The sequence below is a fragment of the Nothoprocta perdicaria genome, unplaced genomic scaffold (genome assembly GCF_003342845.1).
Source record: "Nothoprocta perdicaria isolate Ctin4 unplaced genomic scaffold, notPer1 scaffold_201, whole genome shotgun sequence".
Lineage (NCBI taxonomy): Eukaryota > Metazoa > Chordata > Aves > Tinamiformes > Tinamidae > Nothoprocta > Nothoprocta perdicaria.
The window spans coordinates 163,026-180,997 of record NW_020455217.1 but is presented as its reverse complement, the minus strand read 5'-3'; the positions used below and the strand labels follow the sequence as shown (position 1 = coordinate 180,997).

The 17,972-nt window shown below is 51.1% G+C and overlaps 2 protein-coding genes and 1 long non-coding RNA gene across 6 annotated transcripts in view; 1 reads left to right on the top strand and 2 right to left on the bottom strand.

Annotated features, from left to right (window-relative positions):
* Nucleotides 1-7,373, top strand: part of GRAMD1B (GRAM domain containing 1B) — a 28,821-nt gene extending 21,448 nt beyond the window's left edge. For 2 of the 3 annotated variants that reach the window (XM_026038111.1, XM_026038109.1), the window contains 2 exons: nt 934-1,051; nt 1,620-6,545. In XM_026038111.1, coding sequence (XP_025893896.1) covers nt 934-1,051; nt 1,620-1,709 — 208 coding nt within the window. In that variant the 3' untranslated portion in view covers nt 1,710-6,545. Of the gene's footprint in view, nt 1-933; nt 1,052-1,619; nt 6,546-7,235 lie in introns of those variants that run through there. The other variant, XM_026038110.1, reaches the window with a different exon arrangement.
* On the bottom strand, nt 979-1,684 carry LOC112946306. The gene is made up of 3 exons (XR_003249210.1): nt 1,583-1,684; nt 1,408-1,486; nt 979-1,241 (listed from the first exon to the last, which is right to left on the bottom strand). It is a non-coding gene; the product is annotated as an uncharacterized LOC112946306 (long non-coding RNA).
* A 605-nt stretch (nt 7,374-7,978) lies between the features above and the next one.
* SCN3B (sodium voltage-gated channel beta subunit 3) lies at nt 7,979-14,614 on the bottom strand. 2 transcript variants are annotated; one of them, XM_026038113.1, is made up of 6 exons: nt 14,592-14,614; nt 12,152-12,318; nt 11,491-11,716; nt 10,924-11,062; nt 10,183-10,279; nt 7,979-9,958 (listed from the first exon to the last, which is right to left on the bottom strand). In XM_026038113.1, the coding sequence occupies exons 2-5, from the start codon at nt 12,251-12,253 to the stop codon at nt 10,216-10,218; spliced, it is 531 nt and encodes a 176-aa protein (XP_025893898.1). In that variant the 5' UTR covers nt 12,254-12,318; nt 14,592-14,614; the 3' UTR covers nt 7,979-9,958; nt 10,183-10,215. The 2 variants fall into 2 exon arrangements, with proteins under 2 accessions (XP_025893898.1, XP_025893897.1); XM_026038112.1 differs by lacking the exon at nt 14,592-14,614 and adding an exon at nt 13,761-13,815.
* Nucleotides 14,615-17,972: the final 3,358 nt, after the last annotated feature.

The following is a 17,972-nucleotide window of genomic DNA, read 5'->3' as shown; positions in this document are numbered from 1 at the left end:
TTATTCTTGGTGTGGGGCTTTATTATGGACTCTCCCATCTTGTCTAGGGACAAGGACAGGCCTGCCAGCTGCTCTTTGCCAGGACGCCCTCCAGAGCCCTCTCTGGAGGTGGCACTTGCACTGGTGGCTCGGTGGTTTCTAGTGAGGGCCAGCAGCTCCGTGTTGCGAGGCCGCCTGGCATTTTGGGTGCTTTCTGGACGTAGATAATCCTGCTCTCCTGCTCTGAGTAGCTAGTTGAGATTTAATGTGGTCACATAAATAAGTATGAACCCTGCCCCCCCCGCCATGACTGATTCCCTTGCTGACTCGTTGGTTTGTCTTTAAACATTTTAGCAGGATGCTAATTGAGCAGGGTCTTTTTTCTGATAGGACCTGGCTCCTGTTACAGATTTACCCATTTCTCTTTTACAAGGAGGGCTTGCTACATACTATGGAATATATATTATTATTATGCCTCCGTGTACTCTTATACTATATGGTATAGGGCTCATACTGTTCATGTGTGCTTCTTGTAATGGGCATGTACTGCCATTATATCATTGCCTTGCAAAGGTAACTCCTCTATCTGGACAAGGAATCTTTATTACAAATAAGAGTGTTATTTGATAGAGACCAGGATTTCCACCATTAGCACTGGATGCATTACTTTATTCTTATGGTTTTTACTCTGTTACGTCTAATGTTGTGCAGCRGGAGGCCGCCCTGCAGGGATGGGATTTGGGCCTCCATGGAGCTGCCTGGTGCTGCTGCTGCTGTTTAAACAGAGGAACAGCAATATGCAACTCAGGAAAATGCAGGGAATTGTTCAGGGAGGGAAACTGCCTCRTGGCTGTAAAGACTGGGCAGAACTCAACACAATCCACCCTACCATGGACTGTACCCCACTCTCCTTAGTGTTCCTGGATTCACTCTTGCTCATATTGTGCCCAACAGGTTACCCCAATCCCAGACAGAATGGGCCCAGTTGCTAGAATCTCAGCAAAAGTATCATGACTCAGAGCTACAGAAGTGGCGTGAGATCATCAAGTCGTCGGTGATGCTTCTAGACCAGGTGAGAAGACCCTTATGGATGGTCAGCACTGTCCTCGCAGGGGGGCACTGCCATCGTGCAGCCGTACCTGCAGCGAGGCCCATCTCCTCCAGGCCGCTGCTGGCATCACTGTGTGCACTGTGTCCAAGATTCACAGGTTGTCACAGCTTCTCTTTCATCTCTTAGGTCCAGGCGAGTCCAGGAGGGAGATCTGCAAGGTCAGAGCCTTAGATTAGGCACCACAAATGCTTAATCTCACAAAGCTGCCCGTTTCAGCAGCAAAGCCAAATAGCTGGGTGCACACTGGGCTGCTGGTAACGGGGTTTATGCAGGAAAGGTGCTCCCCGGCAGCTCAGCCTGCGCCGCCTCCTGCTCACCTTGCTGAAGCAGTCTCTTGCTGGCTGCCTTTTCAGTGCCCATTTCTATGCTTGCACATCCCAGCAGGAGGCACCAGTGCTAGGAAAGAGATGAATATGGTTTTAATGCCCTGCATAGAAGGAAGGGGCAAACTGAAGGCACAGGTCGGGAAGGGAAACCCCGAAGTTCTCTTACCTCATGCATCACATTGGAGACATTTCTTGTCTTGCAGATGAAGGACTCGCTAATAAACCTACAGAATGGCATCGGGTCCCGGGACTTCGGGTCAGATCCAGAGGAGAAACGGAAACGTTTCCACTGACAGGCAGGAATGCAGGAGGCCAGAGGACGGTGTGCAATATGTGTATATAGGATATATAAATATATATATATAAATATATATATATACAGAATATAAATATATATATTATATACAGATTTTAAGAGAAAAAAAAGCCTATGTATCGAAAGGAAGGATTGAGCTCCAACACTGGCTGAACTGGAGCGTCTCCGGGGTAGTGTGGGTGTGTGTGGCGGGGGGGCTGTGCTCCCCCAGCACTGAGGTGCACCCAGGGGCACACGCAGCGTGTTCCCAGGGGCTTGCACCACTCTTCTGTATATTCCTGGCTGTTTGTCTGTCTGTTTAGTTGTTGTTTGTTGCAAAGGGAAGCATCAGAGTGAGTGCCCCTCCCCTCCGCCCAGCGCATGAGGGTCCCCAATTGGCTGTATAATGCCTACACGTGTAAAGGGGACACTGTCAAATGTCTTACCTTGCTGAGTCCGGGGCAGAGAGGCAACTGCTGTCAATCCCTCCCGGTACTGGTCAGCGTTTGGAGAGGAAGCTCGAGCTCTGCACACAGCAGGTCTCGCTGGCAATCACTTCCCACACCCCTAGGAGCAGAAGTGCAGTTTGCTGCCACGCTGGCCTGCCTGGTCCAGAGAGCAAAGCACAGAATGTAAATGGAGCTGAAGTGCTTTTGCCAAACACTAATTTGCTTCCTCCTGTTACTGATACTCCATTAAGAGCCAGGGAGATGGTGGGGAAGTGGGGGGATATCTGCCCACATGGTGGGTGCTCAGATGCAGGAGGCTGCAGCACAGACAGCACGATCCCTTTGACAGTGTCCCCTTTACCTTCTCTGTGGTTCTCTGTTTTCCACGTGCTTGAGTCCCTGCCATTAAGTCATCCCTGCGCTCAAAATCTGTATGGGTGCTGGGYGAGCTACCTATGTGACTTCCCACTATAGGGGAGTGCCCCAGGTTAAGAACAGAACCCAAACCAGAACTGACATGCGAGGCCTCCTCCCTTCTGCTGAGCCATGTGCTGCTTGCTGGGCTGGGAGGTGCCAGAGCTGAGTTGCTCCCCAGAACTGCTGCTGCTCCTCGGCGCAGCAGCCTTGGCCCTGGCCCGAGGACCCTGCCTCCTAGCCTTCCTCCCCGTAGATACTTGGATCAATTACAGCCGTGGCATCAGCACAGGAAAAGTTACGGGGAGCAGAAAAACAAAAGACTGTCCATGGGTATGGGACAGATCTGAGCAAATGCCCACAGTGTGAGGCAACTCCTGCCAGCTGGATWCTGAAGCTTTGCCCTGTAAGCAGGTTAGGCCCTAGAGATGCATTAAAAAGGCAAAGGAATTAATAACTGTTTTCTCATCTTACCCAGGCAGGTAGATTAGCTGCTCTGTGAGGCCCACAGTCTCCACCTTGTTCAACGCCACGATTTTTCCACACTGTAAACGGCAGGAAGGAATGAGGTGTCCATTGCCTGTTCCCAAACGGTGCAGTTCTAGCTCCTTTGTGGTCTTGAGTTCCCACGGGTGCTGAAAGAGCAGGAGACAGAGGGTAAGCGTGTCCCCCTATCATAGCCTCTCACATGCACACCTGGGGGACAATCCAGAGCAAGGAGAACCCTCATGAGCCCCCAGTCACGCAGCCTGCTAGGGCTAACTCGGTTATTCCTCCCAGTGTGCCCAAGCGCCATGATCAAATGCTATCCGCAGAATGTCCTGGAGAAGACTCACATTTGAAGGCATGAAAATAAAGGCAGGTGGCTGAGAAGAAAACCAGGAGTGGAAAAGTCCAGGTACAGTTAGCAAAAAGCATGCCTGGGGAACTAGGGAGTTGTAACCTGTATTTATGACTATTTATTTAATTTAATGCTGCTGACTACTGTAAGACTCCCTGGCTTTCTCCAGTGAGGCTGCTGCAAAGGCTACTGTATATGAGACTGAGCTCCTAGCCCCTGGGAAGGACATTCTGCTGCTGGTGCTGGGATGGGTGGGTCCCAGCACCACCCCCTGTCACCTGCTCACTGCCTCAGAAAGAGGCCTGGCTCCCCATTATTCCCTTCCACAGTTGCTTGGCTTACAAAAATCTTTTCCTGCCCACCTTCTTCTCTTCTAGAAATTAATTCAAAGCAGCAGCATGTGTGAATCTTGTTCCTCTGCAGCACTTTTCCACCTCACAGTCTTCCTTAGGTTCTGGACTCTCCCACTGACGCAGCTTCCCAGGACTTGGCCTTAGAGAGAGAATTTCCCAAGTTCTGCCRAATTGCAGGAGGCCGTGCACCTAAAGCAATCCTAGGTAGGAACGTTACATTGCACATTACTCTAAAGTGGGTTTATGTTGGACAGGTAGCCTAATACACAGGTCACCAGGATCAAGACTGCTGTTCAACAAACAGCGCCTTGCAGTACGCAGGGTCCTTCAGACTGAGCARGGCTTACCTTGTCTCAGACTCCTAGGTGATGGGCTTGCTTTTTGCCACTTAGCAGCAGGCTTGGAGCTGGAAGGGAGTCAAAACCCTTTATCACCTCTTAAAAGAAAGCTTTTTCTTTTCTTTTTCGGAAGCAAAACCCCACAATGGCACTAGAGGTGAAGGCATAACCAAAACCACAGCAAGGCTTTTGTCTGGATGTCTTCTTCCAGAGTTRAGATATAAAATACCTCCTACTGCAGTTCAGTTCCCTTGGACAGAATAATTCCTTTTGCATCCATAGAAAATTTTGTCCTGCACTTTCACATTAAATTTCCTGAGTGAATGMGTGATGCTTTCTAGGAACAAGGCCCAACAACCTGAGTGAGGTTGCAGGAGGGAGTATTTCTGCACTCCCTAAGTGGTCACAGCCAAGTAGTAGCTTGGCTCTTACTGACAGGGTTTCACTTGCCTACTTGCCCTGCTGCTTTTACCTGTGCCAGCAAAGCCACGCGGCTGCTGGTTCATGGCACCCCACAAACACGGTTCCCCTGCCAGGTCCTCCATCCAATCCTTCTGCCACTGGTCATCTGCCAGGTGAGCAGAGCTAGGCTTTAATTTGCAGAAATTTAACAACTACAAAATACATGTTTTAGAAAGCCTTGCTCTAGCCAAATTTAATACATACAGATCAATGCCAACAGTTGGTAGCCTAATTCTTGCCAAATACCAACCTACCTACTGGGAAAAGGGAGAGGAGAGAARGCAAAAGTTGTTGCCTGTTCTTTGCATATTTTACCTGCTTATGCAGGAGGAATATGTACTCATTAATCCCAGCTTCATACAATCTCATTTCCAGTACCTGTCTGCCTTCTACTGCTTACTTAGACGAGGTGTTTTGGATAATGTCATCTGGGACAAGCTCAAAATGCATCTGAGACCTAGAAAACTGCTAGGCATTAATGCATGTTATAAAATAGATACCAAATGTATCTAGTGCAGGTAACTCTAGGGCATGTGTGAACTCTAGCAAAGATTAAAGGCTTATGATGCCTCAGGTGGCAAGAGGAGATGGTGGCTGGTGTTTTCAAATTGACATTTTTTGGTGCAGGTGCTCATGATGAGACCTTTTGGCTAGACCCTGCAGATATTTCTGTACAGATAGAAAGATGCCAGGAAAGGCTGCAAAACATGAAGGCAGAGCCAAGGGCTCGCTTGCAGACCTCTGTCTGGCTTGCAGCGTGTCAGAAACGTTAACCAGGAAGGAGGCTGTACCTGCAGKTTCAGGTGAACGTAGAGCTTCTGCGCTCTGTAGCACTCCCCTTCCTAGCTGCTCTTCCGTCTCAGAACTGCATTTCCATCACTTTCCAGTGATCCAGAAGCTCCTGAACAGAAAGGAGACAGAGAGGGCAATTTGCAGCTTTCATGCCATGCAGCACTAGGGAGAGCGTGGTGGAGATAACCCCAAAGACCAGACCTGCTCTCGACAAATAAGCTTCAAAAAATAGAGGTTAGTGGCAGACATTTCAGGGGACTGAACTCACTGCTGCCTGGTTAATGGATCTTTTTATGAAATGGGAAAACCTTTGTGACTCCTCATCCTTAGGGTTTATTCATAGGGGCACAGTTAGCACAAAGGGAACACACATAACTTAGTATTTGGACAACCCACCTGTGAACACGGCTGCCCAAGTGCAGCTAGTCTGCAGCCTCCTGCCGTGCTCTAGGAAGGGCCCCGTGTCCCCACATGGGCACTGTCACAGAGTGCAAAACAGGCTGAATCCTGCCCTGCCATCACCCTGCAGGTACTCACCTGCTCGGGAGAATTTCTCTGTAAAAGGGCCTCAGTGTTTCCGTGATTCCTCCTGCTCTGAGGAACGTATTGAATTGGCCATTTTCCATGTGACCGAGTGGTCTGTCAGTGTTCTTCCTCCCAGCCAGGACAGCAGCAGACTGTTTACTAATTKAAAGCTGGAAATCTCCAATTCCCTCGCATGCTGTAGGTGAAAAGCACAGTCTATAAGCAATGCTTTAAAGCAACACGCTTGCAGCTTGTAGCACTGCTGGCTAAGGAAGGGAGGGCCTGGCCCAAGGGGAGCGATTCTGTCAYGTTTGCCGAGGCCGCTGCTACCACCCTGCAGTTTCTTGGCAAGATTGTGCAAGTTACCTGCTGAAATCCAGAGAGCTCGTTCCAAACGGATCTTTGCCAAGCCTGCTGCCTTTGGGAAGTTCTGTGGTGCGGCAGTGGACTCTGGCTCAGACTTTTCAGAAGGTCTCAGCCCTGGTTAAAGTATCAGCAGGGCTCGTTTAAGTGACACTCCCAATAGAGACTCCCAAACCAAAGCACCCGAGGTAAGTGGCTCTCAAACATTTGTGCAGTTTTCAAGATGTGACCGTGCTGCCGTTTGGCCCATTCCTCCTGCATCTCTCTATGCTTTGCAGTTTCCACAGCCCAAGTCTCTCTGTGCCATATACATATATATATATTTTTTCCCCGAATGTGCACACTGGCCAAACACCCCCGATCTCATGTCCTGACTGACCGTGGCTGGAGAGGCTTTTCCCTCCCGGAGCCAGAGAGCACGGCCTCACGGTCAGCAGGGCCGCGCGCYGTCCAGGGCTGCGCCCTTCCCGCCCCGCTCAGCCCGACAATCGCGCCCCGACGGGGCACAACCGCCGCGCTGCTGCCCCTGCTCGCCTCCCCTGCTGCCCTCTGTATGCTCCTCCAGTGAATGTGTTCTGTTTTTTCAGTAAGAAAAGGACTTCCTTCTGCGGAAGGAGTTATATTTGCACATGGCTCAGGGAGGCACATCCTCTGGCCGTTTCTGTTACCTCACTCATTCAGGCCAATTCCATTGCTAGTGTAAACGGCCGCCTTCCCCAGCCCCAACTCTGGTTTGGTCAGAGATGAGAACAGGCGGGCAGCTCCGGTTCCAGAGCCGCTGGGCCCTGGCAGYGCCGCGATTGGGGAGCGCGGCCGCCGAGCAGCAGCAACGTTACCCGGCGAGGAGGCAGGACTGGGCTCACGCGCTGGTTTGTGCCCTCGGGAGCCTCCTCCCGGGCAGCAGGAGATAATGGGAGCACTAACCTGGCTCCTGGCCCGCGGCGAACACCCTTCCGACCATCTTGGCGCCGCGTCCTTCTTCCTCAGCACCTGCTCTCAGGCTGGATACAGCTGCTGGAAACCGGGAGCCTGCGCTGCCTGCCGAGGCCCTGCGTCCTGCAGCACTGTGCGTAACCTCCAGTGAACACGGATCATCTCGTGCCGGCAGGGAGAGGAAAGGGCTCGCACAATCACCCCTCCGTGCGCACTGCCCTGCGGATCGCGGCACCGGCGCCGGGCAGGGGAGTGCTCCCGACCGCCCGTCGCGCTAACGGGAACTTCGGGGGGGTGGCGGGAGGAACCGCGGTTCTGTCTTAGGAGTTGTCTAACTGTTATTAACTTTGCGCTGTGCGCAAAGGCTGATAATGAAACTTACCTGCTAGAACCTAGAAATCATAAAGGCTACACAGCCAAAACTTAATGTAAAGTAGCTAGTACAATGGAAGTATGGTATAAATTAAAAAAACTATCAGAGTGACTCGTACTTTGGGTGCTTTGTAGTTTTTATTGTCCTGCTTATTCTGAAGTCTCTTCTATTGTTTTCAGACAGACAGACAGACAGACAGAGTCTTTTCAGGTACCAACCAAGACCATCTCTTCCAGGAGAAAGCCTGTCTTTAACACTGCCCTCAAACAGGCTCTTTATTTTCCTGTGAGTAAAATTTCTGTGAGTAAAATTTACACACTGTTTTCCCCCACCTAGAAGACAGTGGGTCAGTCACATCTGTCCAAAGCATCTGGATAAATTAAAGAGGCATCGAAAAAAAGACATCCTGAGAAGAGGCGTGTAAGGGACTGGAATGCAGGCCTCAAGGGCGACTCTCCTTACCTCCTGAGATGCATCTCCAAATGTTTTCAGTTAATGCACCTCGTGCTGCGGCATCAGAGCRTTACCAGTCCCTCAGCAGGATCGAGAGGAAGCAGAGCCCAAGTAGGAGAGAGGTTACGTGACCTTACCTAAAATCCACCCCAGGTATCAGGTCAGCGATGGAATCCCTGCAGTTACCATGTGTTCCCTCCTCTGCTGCCATGGATCTGGAGTAAGGAGTATGTCCCAAACTGCCAGAGGCCCAGGAGAAGTGAAGACACCCAGCAGAGTCAGAAGAGGAACTGAATTTTCCCCTTTTGGATATTAAGTTTTAAGGAACCAGTAGCCAGATTACAAATGTGCTTCACCTGGAAAATGTGCTCACACTGCCAGACTTTGCTCTGCATTTGAGAGGCACCCTACTGCAAAGACTGAGATTGTGGTAGTTTACTAAGGTTAACGCTCACTCCAAAAAGAAATTCTGAAATGTGGCCTGACATAAAATTGGATTAATTCCTGCAATTTTAGGAACACATAAAGTGCAGCAGAACAAGAAAAGAAATGCCATAGGTGGGAAGTATGCCTAGATTCACAAGCATTTGTAACCATGTGAAAGCAAATGGTGTTGCAAAGTTTTCAAAGTTTTGCAAGCAGGAGTGGCTCCATTGCAGCAGGTAGGTAACAATATGCACTATATGGAAAAAAAAAAAATTTCATCATCTCCCATTTTGTATTAAGGTACAGTTCCATTCCATGCTAATGCTGCTGCCTTTCTCCACATAATCCTAGTRCTGAGCTCCACCCACCTATATTGGTTGTCTCCAGAGGCCAAAGATCAAATTTTACTTGGCTTTACCTGCTGCATTCAGGAAACGCTGAATTTTCCTGTGCAACAGATGAACACCGGCCTATTCAAACTACAGACTTGATTACCACAAGGAATAATCACTACTAAAGAATAAGAATTTCCTGCTTATGCCTCTGGGTGGTGCTACTCTATGGTACAAACTGCCAGGGTTACAAGACTGTTACCTGCAAAGCCCTCTGTCCTTTCCCCACCGAGGGCAGTTTAATTTGGTTGCCTGTGTGCCTCAGGCTGTCCTGCTTTCAGGGCTCTGCCCACACAAGCTCACTGCATAGCTCGTCCCACCACGCTGCCTGCTGTCCAGAACACCAGTTTGTCCTGTCACGGGGGTCTCTGTGTCCTTGAGGAGAAATCTGCTATACAAGGTAAATGGAAGCAAGTGAAAATTTTGACTTTTGCTAAGTGAAAGGGAGAATATAAGGGATTCTTATACAGGCTGCCAGATTAGAATTGAGATTAAGGATTTTGATTCTCAATTCGCTTCTTTAGAAGCGAATCTGGACTTTGCACAGGGACTTATCCTTTTTGTTACACATTTGCCAGATTTCTGATGCATTATACCCCCTCATGCTACCCTCTATACCTGCACTGGCAGCTTAAAGGCCACAGCAACTTACCAAGCAGCAACCAGCTAACTAATTTTTTCCTGTTTAACACCTATAGTGGCTGCGTGGGCTGTAACAAAAATGGAGCATCACTGCAAAATGACGCGAGTTCCAGTCCTGCAGGTTAATGTGACACAGCCTTTACCTCTGCAATGGAGAAATGAGAGCATATTTTGCAAAACCAAATGGTGATAGTCACAGCAGATAAGAAATGACACTAATATTTACAAAGCCATTAATGTGACGGTGGGAGTGAAACTTGGGAAGGAGCTGTGCTGCCCACACCCCTGCACCCTTTGCTCAGCACACTTCAAAGAAGAGTCCTTTAGCAAGTGGGACAACAGCTCAGAATGGAGTCAGGAAGCCAGAGTCAAGGTTGTACCGAGTCCAAGGCAAATGGAAGAGAATTCACACTTCCCCGTACTTCCTCCCGACAGCACAGAGTTCTCCCAAACCTGACTGGCATGATGTGGTCCTTCTGTCTTCAAAGTCCCTGCAAGAGAGCGAATCCCACTCTGAGTGCGAGTCATTTGATCCTAATGAAGTGAAAATTGTGACATTAGCATGAAAAGATCTCAAAACATCTCGATTTTGGTCTTCTGCACACAAAGCATTTCCAGCAGACACTCCAGAAATCCCTCTCTACCACCCCTTCGAACCCACAGGCTGAAGGGCTGACGGCCACAAGCAGCAGCTGACTGGTTGCTCACCACTTACCCTGCTGCCATTTGTTCCCCTGTCTCCTCTTTGCTATTCCTCCACAGGCACAGCGCAGTTTTCCTTGTTTTCTGATGGAATTGCAAGGTAGTCTGTCCTGCAGTTGGAAGAAAAGTAGAAAGTATAACCTCTAGTGCACTGTGGACTGTGCAAAACCAGTCCAGATTCATGTAGCCTTTGAAAGATATGGAATGCCTACAAGCCGTACCCCTGCAGAACCAAATTTCACCTGCAGAAAGTGAAAATATGGAAGAGGAAACCCTCCTTGGTGTAGRAAATGTCAGGAGCCAACACTGAGGCTTTCTTGGGTATAAAATCCTTTGCAGATATCCTTTTTTTCTATGCAGAGAGCATTGTTATCTAAGTCGTGTGTAGAAAGATGGAAAATAGGACACTATAGAAACTGGAATCTCTCTTCTCCTCACCATCTTAAAAGCAGCATATGCCACAGACGTACAGTCAGAGCTCTGTAAGCAAACCTCCAGGAAACCACCTCTGCACAGGTCCTTTGTACCAGGCCACTGTCCAGCTACTGCGCACTTGGGACACTCTTCCTACCTGCTACTTAGTCCCTCACTTTGTCAGCACGTGGCCTCCTTCAGTGCTCCTACAGCTTGCAATACTCTCAGACATGGCAAAGAGCAGCTAGAAACGTGCAATAGAAAAGCTGGGTCTTTGTGAAGTACAGCTTGGATTGAGACATCTGCCAACAGGTCACACCCGGGGAGATTTCACACTTACGCGCTTTCCTGGGCAGCCTCCTCTGCCTTAGAGACTTTCCGGTAGCAATAGACCATTTCGATCAGTAGCCACAAGGTGAGGAAAACCAGAAGAATGTACATCATAATTTCAGAGATGACCGAAGTGAAGTCTTCGCCAGCTGTTAAGAAAAAGAAGCAATCTTTGATTATTTGGGAGCACAGCAGCTGGATTCAGACCTCCCAAACCAACCTTCCACAGAGAACCGAGTGCCACCACTTTGTGAGGGATGGAAAGAGAGGGCAAGAGCCTGCTGCCMACAGGACACTCCAGCAGCGATTCCATGGAGCGCGTGCACAGGAATTAAACGCTTGTGGGTGCCCTGCATTCTCTGCAACGCACACATTCACACAGATCGCTCACTGCTGGCTAGTGTTCCCTTCATACACTGCTTCCTTTGCAGTTCTTACTCCTTGGTGTTACCTGATTGTTCTGCACTAGGGGAGAACAGTAATTTGAGAGAGATCTAAACACAGAGAAGGAAAGGAAGGACGGGAAGGCAGAGCAGACAGTTTGAGACACAAAACACTTTCTGCCAATCCTTCATACCCTCCTCCACCACGGTGAGATGGATCAGTCTGGAGCTTGTGAAGAGAGGCCGGTGAATCTCAAACTCAAACTCCCGGGTGATATTGCAGGTGTAGATACCCGAATCATTCAGGGTCACGTTTAACACAGTGATGGATACGTCCTGCATATCTTTACTCCCGTTCCACTGTAGGCGGCCACTGAAGCGACTTGGAAATTCATGATTTGTCTTCCTGTACTCGTAGATCTGTGAGAAAATATGAAGGGATATTTTGATTAATCACTGATTCATATCTTAACAGGAAGACAAGGCACACAGGAGTWACCTTTTCCTCTAGCTACATGCATTTGGCAAGTATATTTTGGGCTAGGGTCTATTTGGAAACAGCATGTATCACAGCCTGCCATCACTTACTTCAAAAACTCATAATTCTTTACAAAACCTAGAAAACTGAACAGGAGAGCAGCCTGCTGCTACTACTATACTCTCTGAATCAAAAAGTGACAAAAGTTTCTGCTCATATTTGCTCTCTTCTTCTCTCCCATAGTCTTCATCAAGGACCCTGTAGTAAGACCAAGCTATACGCTGGTGATACCTTTTGGCTTCCCCTGCCAAAGTTTGCTGGGCCACGTTACCCAGTGACACCTCTGAGAGTAGAAGGCAGCTCCCAGGCATACGTACAGGCTCATCCTTCCCGCCCTCGGGCGGCCTGTAGAACCACTCCACCACRGTGCTGGCCGTGACCTCTTCCCTCTTCATGCAGGAGATGCAGAGCAGCTTCATGGGGTTCCCTTGGACAGCCTCTGTCTCCGAAGGAACTTCAACACACACCGCGGAGCAAAAACCAGCTAGGAAGAAAGAAAAGACAACAAAAAAAAGGTAGGAAATGCAAGACAGAAACAGAAATCAGTTATGCATCCCTCAGCCCCAATGGAAAACCACTTGATCTATTATCCTCTGACACCAGGTAAGTCACAAATGTCAATTCTTATCAAGCTTCCTTCTCTGACATAAAAATAATTCATATTAATTAACAGACCATCATCGCCTTATGCAGATTCCCCTCTGCAGCATCTGCTTTGCCACAGCTTGCATTTTCTTCCCCGGTAACTGGTGCTGCTCTAGGGGCTCTGTGCGTTCCCTCGCGCACATAGCGAGCGTGCGCCCGTCACAGCGATTCCCGAGGCTCCTGTCGGGGGGGTGCCTTAGGCTGGCAGTGTGCTCAGAACCAACTGCTAGGGTTCACCGCCCTTCCTGTTTCTTGGTTTCATAAAAAGTATCCAGGAACCAAGGGAGTTGGCCTCTAGCAAACCTGGCAGCTGGGAGGGGTATTGATTTTACTTGCATCCTTCTTCAAAATGCTTCTGATAGATGAGTGCTAACACTGTCACCATGGAACAGGGCCCTCCCAAGCACTACCAAAAACAGTCTGCGAAGTTAAAGACTTCTTATGAAACGCAGTGCTTCACCACAGCATCTCAGATGAAATCCCCGCTGACACTTGTCCCTTGGGCTACACAGGACTGGGTTACGTCTGTGCAAAGCTGCCTCCGCAGCTCAGAGCTCAGCTCGCTGGGAAGATGCTGCCTTTGCTGGCTGCTCGCTCCTCGCCGAGGGCTCCAGATGCCATTAACCCTCACCCTAAGCACAGCGGGAGCCTGGAACCCAGGCTGGAAAGGACCAGGTTCCTGGTCTCCCATACTGCCAGTCCATGGGTGGCACTGGCCTCCTGGGCGAAAAATAAAGCAGAACCCCCTGGAAGAGGCTTAACTCCAGCTAAATTAAGGATGCACATGTCTACACCCACAGAGCTCGGTGTATGCATGCATGTAAGCAGAACTAACAAACCCGTTCTTTGTTTGCCAAGAACACTGACAATTCTTTGAAATCATCTCCTCTACGGGAGATCATGCAGGGAGCATGGAAAACAGGCATGAATACGCACAGCACAGGGGTTTGCACAGCCTCTCTGAAGCAACCAGATGTGAAATTACATTGCACATTTCAGAACAACAATGAACTGACATCGCTAAAGAATTTGCATGCATATTAAAGCACACGCTTTCTGCCACAGGAGCACTTAGCACTAATGCATTTTCTCTGTCCATATTAACTCCATGACTTTCATATTAACTCGGTACGAATGTGATTTCCTTCTCCCTTCGCAAACAAAATTAAAAGCCATTTCTAAGGCCGGGCTTCCAGGCAGCGTGGCAGGAGCCTCGCTAGGGAGGCAGAGCCTTAGAGGGCCAGCAAGYGGGGCCGGGGGCCGCGGGCGGGAGGCACCTACCCCAGAGCAGCAGGGCGAGCGCGGCCGCCCGCAGCAGCCGYGGCAGCGCAGCCATGGCCGGGCGCAGCTCGGCCTGCCGGAGGCTCCCTCGGCCGCTCCTCTCGCTCGGTGCAGCGCAACAGGCCGCGGCAGCACCACGGACAGGGCCCGGCGGCGGCGGCAGCAGCAGGTGGTGGCGGTGGCTGCGGGCGGCTCTTTGCTGCGCGGGCGCCGTGTGGGCGCGCGGAGCCGCCCTGTGCGCGCGGCCGGGCGGGCGGGCAGGGGGCTGCTCCTGCGCACGGGCATGCGCGGCCGCCTCCCTCCCGCCCCCCGCCTGCCTCCTCCCTGCCCTGTGCCCGAGGGGACAGCCCTGAGCCGCCCCGGGCTCCCAAGGGCACAGCTGGAATCACCGGGAAATCCTCTCCAGCTCCAGCCTGGCTCCGCGCARTTCAGGGCCAGCAGCAGCCTGGGCTCTCCTGCTGGACAGCAGCCACAGTGCCCAAGGCCGCCTCCGGCTCTGAAGGTCACCGTGGGCACAGAGGGAGAAGGCAAGTGCTCGTTAAATGTGCTCCCTCTTTTAAAGCATCTGCTCTGACAGCAGCTCAATAAACAGCAGCATCAGCTGAACGAGACCTGAGCGGCTGGAGCACAGAGTGGCACACGAGCACTCCTCCCCTTCCCCTCTCTAAACACACAATTGAAGAGGGGAAAGGCAGACTAAGCCCTAGGATTTGCTCCTACCTCTTTTTGAACAAGTCAACCTGTGCATCATATGTGAATGTGGATAGGGGGGCTTTTTATAGACACACAAACTACAGCACAATGTCCCTGGGCAGCTCATCTGACAGCCACCTGTTTATGAAGTGGTGGAAATAACCTCTGTTCTCAGGAAGCCAAKTGCTCGGCCAGAACCCGCATCAGCTCCTGGTGCCGCCGCTGCTCTGGTTACAGCCCTTACGGACAGTCCTGCCAGGGAAGAGAAACAGGCTCTGAGAATGTAACTGCTTGACCCTCCCGTCACCCCATCCTAACTGCAAACACCCCAAGAAAGTCATGACCTGTCCTTCAATGTCTGAGCTCTGGGGGTTACAGCCCTTCAAGGACAGGTTCTGACTTTTTTGGGGAGGGGAACTGGAATCAGAGGTGAAGCTGGGCTTGCACTGGGATGCCCCAGGCTAGAGAAGCAAATGGGTTCACACCCTGTCCCCCTGCTCTGAAGAAGCTTATTCTTCACCCACAGCACGTTCCACGTACTATGCACAGAACCGAGGACGAATTCAAGTAATTACTCGTTGTCAGTCTGGCTTAGTCAACTGCCAGGGCCTCTTTTTTTTAAAGCTGCCTGGAATTACTCGGGCAGCCTGTTTTTGCAGAAGGAGAGGATAAGATGCTTTAATTCTYGCTGTGATTGGCCTTTAATTGGGAAGCGCTCCGAGCCCGTGTGCCTGCCCTGGGCACGCAGCAAACGCCGCGCAGCCCTCCTCAGGAACACCCAAATACGGGACRGCAGCGTGCGGTTCCCACCACGCTCCAAGCTCGTTCCCATCCGCAGCTCGTGTGCCCTGGAAAACGGCACCTGCTCCTTGACGCCCTGGGAGATGGGGGCAGCAACGAGAGCCTCAGGGCTCTGCCTACAGARCCCCAGCCCTTTGGCTGTGGGAAGGGGACTGAGTGCCGAGGGAGACGGGAGACGGCAGACGGATCTGGGCTGCAGGAAGCAGCYGCACGGATCGTGCAGGGGTTGCTATGGCAACCCATCCGGTTGGTGCTGCACACACAGGGAAAAGAAGGGGGAAAACGGAGCGGCTGGCCTCTCTGCACGGGCTCACCAAGGCAAGGAGACAACACCAAGCGCAGCAGCCCCATGGCCACAAACCCTCCCGCTGATGGGAGCGACAGGGGCCACCAAAGCTGCACGTCGGCCCTGCACGTGCCAGCTTCCCGCCCCACTGTGCGCAGCCTCCCACTGCACAGCTAGAGCCAGCGGGGCTGCCGAGCGCCCGCAGCYGCCTCCGACTCACCGCAGGCATCAGGGAGCAGCGCTGCCATCTCCCACCACACGCTGCACGGAAGAGCACGGAAAGGGAGAGGGCAGATGCCCAGGGCTGCTGGCTTACAGACCTGCTTTCCTGGAAAGCCCCAGCAAGCAGCCTGAGCTGCTGCAGAGAAACACTTCCTCGGATGCACAACACCTGTATAAGCCAAAGCCTGGGCACGCACGGAGAGCGCGCAGGGTCTGAAGAACATGGGCTCTGCAGAGCTGCACTGAAAACTCCCTGTCTTCAAGAAAGCACTGAGCTGCATTCCTACACGTCACTAACGCTCTGTGCTCAGCAATAAGCAAGCACATCCGTCCCCAGCTTTAATGCAGGACACACAATATTTACAAGTGTTACTGTATGCGTCCTGGAAAGGCCAAGCCCTGGTGTTGCCCTAGGTGTAGTTTTCTGGGACTAATTGCCAATAAAACCACGGAAGGTATATGCTTGTACACAGACAGGCCTCTGTGTGCCAGGCCTGCAGTGCTGCTTTACTAGTCTGGGTCTAATGGGGGTGGCACTTTCACACCAAGATGCGTTTAGGCCTCTTTGCACCTCATTCACTTGAGCAGTGGATAAAAATCCATTAGTGCGTCAGATGGCCACACATACTCATTCCATTTGCTCATTTAATTTCTTTGCTCCAAGTAAAATAGTCTAATGAATCAATAGCTTCAAGTATTTTAGCATGATGCAATGCCTGCATTTCCCCAAAGAAAAGCTTGTTCAGCAAGTGTTACATCTCACCTTGAGCAGATCGAGGCACYGGCTGTTGCATTTTCTCTTAAATGGTGAACTCTAGGCTGAATCCCTTCATAGCTGTCAATACAGAGGGATGTACATCTGTTCATTTTCAATTTCCCTAGAGGATAGCTGTGAACTACCTCAAATTAGACTTGCTTTCATGGAAACCATGGAAATATGAAGCATTCAGAGATTTCTTTATCCTGGAGATGTTTCTCCAGATACACTTACTTTCTYGCAGAATCAAGTTTTCCGCTGTGAAACAGAAACGTTTGGCCTCTGGCTTCCACCTGCGGGTTTCCACCTCTCCCTAACAGCCTAATTGTGACGGCTCTGGAAAGCAGGGGTTCTCTTCCACCTAAAARAACAAGCACATAAGCAATACRTCAGACARTACACAAAAGGGAAACAGTTCTTTCCATGGCTAAACCTGCGGAGCGCTGCGAGCCTTCCCTCCTGCACGGCGAGCGGCACCTTGCAGGCGGCGCGTGCGGCTCAGCCCCGCGGGCGCCCCGGGCGGCAGCGCTGCTCCCTGCTCCTCCGCTGCTCCTCTCCATGCAGGAGCCGCCGCCGCGCTCCAAGGGAGCTCCACACGCAACCCCGGCAAGGCTGGAACCTGGCGTCTTCTGAGCGTTGGGCCGTACAGGATGTAAGCGATGCCCGTGCCAGGGCAGACACAGGCTGTAACACGTGGCGTGTGTCACCACAGGGCACACTGAGTCCGAGCCTCGGAACTGGGTTCCAGAATTAGCTATACAACAGGAGCAAGGGGCATGCAGACAGTGCTCTGCAGACTGAAGCCCAGAAGCAAGGGGGATGCAGACAGTGCTCTGCAGACTGGAGCCTGGAACACGGCACCAAACGTGCTCCACTCCACGCCTGCCTGCAGGCACTGTTCACCCACAGGTACCCGCATCCCCGCTGCTGAGCACTCCTTGTGAGCCCTGCTTGTGCCCCGCTCCCTGCCCACCCGATGGGTGCTCACTTGTTCCTCTCCAGAGCACATGGTTCACCCCAAGCAGGAGGGCACTACACAAAAATAACCTGCATTGCAAGCAGCAACCAAATACAGTGAGTCACGGTGAGCTACGGACTATATAAAACACCGGCTCCGGCTATAATTAAAAAACCTGATGCTCTGAGAAGAATGAATCATTTATGGCTGATATCGGGCACAGAACTTAGCAGTGCCAGCCAGATAACAGCCATTTGTATTTAAGATAAATAGCATAATAAAARAAAAAATTGTTTGCAAGATTGGGCAAGCTGGAAGTCACAGAAAATTCCACGAGCAGCTCTTCGGGAGGGCCTGGCAAGAGCACCCTTAGGTCCCCCTGCAGTAGATGCCCAAGCAGCTGAGTCACCACCTACCTGGCTGAAGGTCACAAGGCTGCTCATTTCGAGGTGAGCTGAACTAGGTCACATCAGCTGAACAGTTCACGGGCTATCA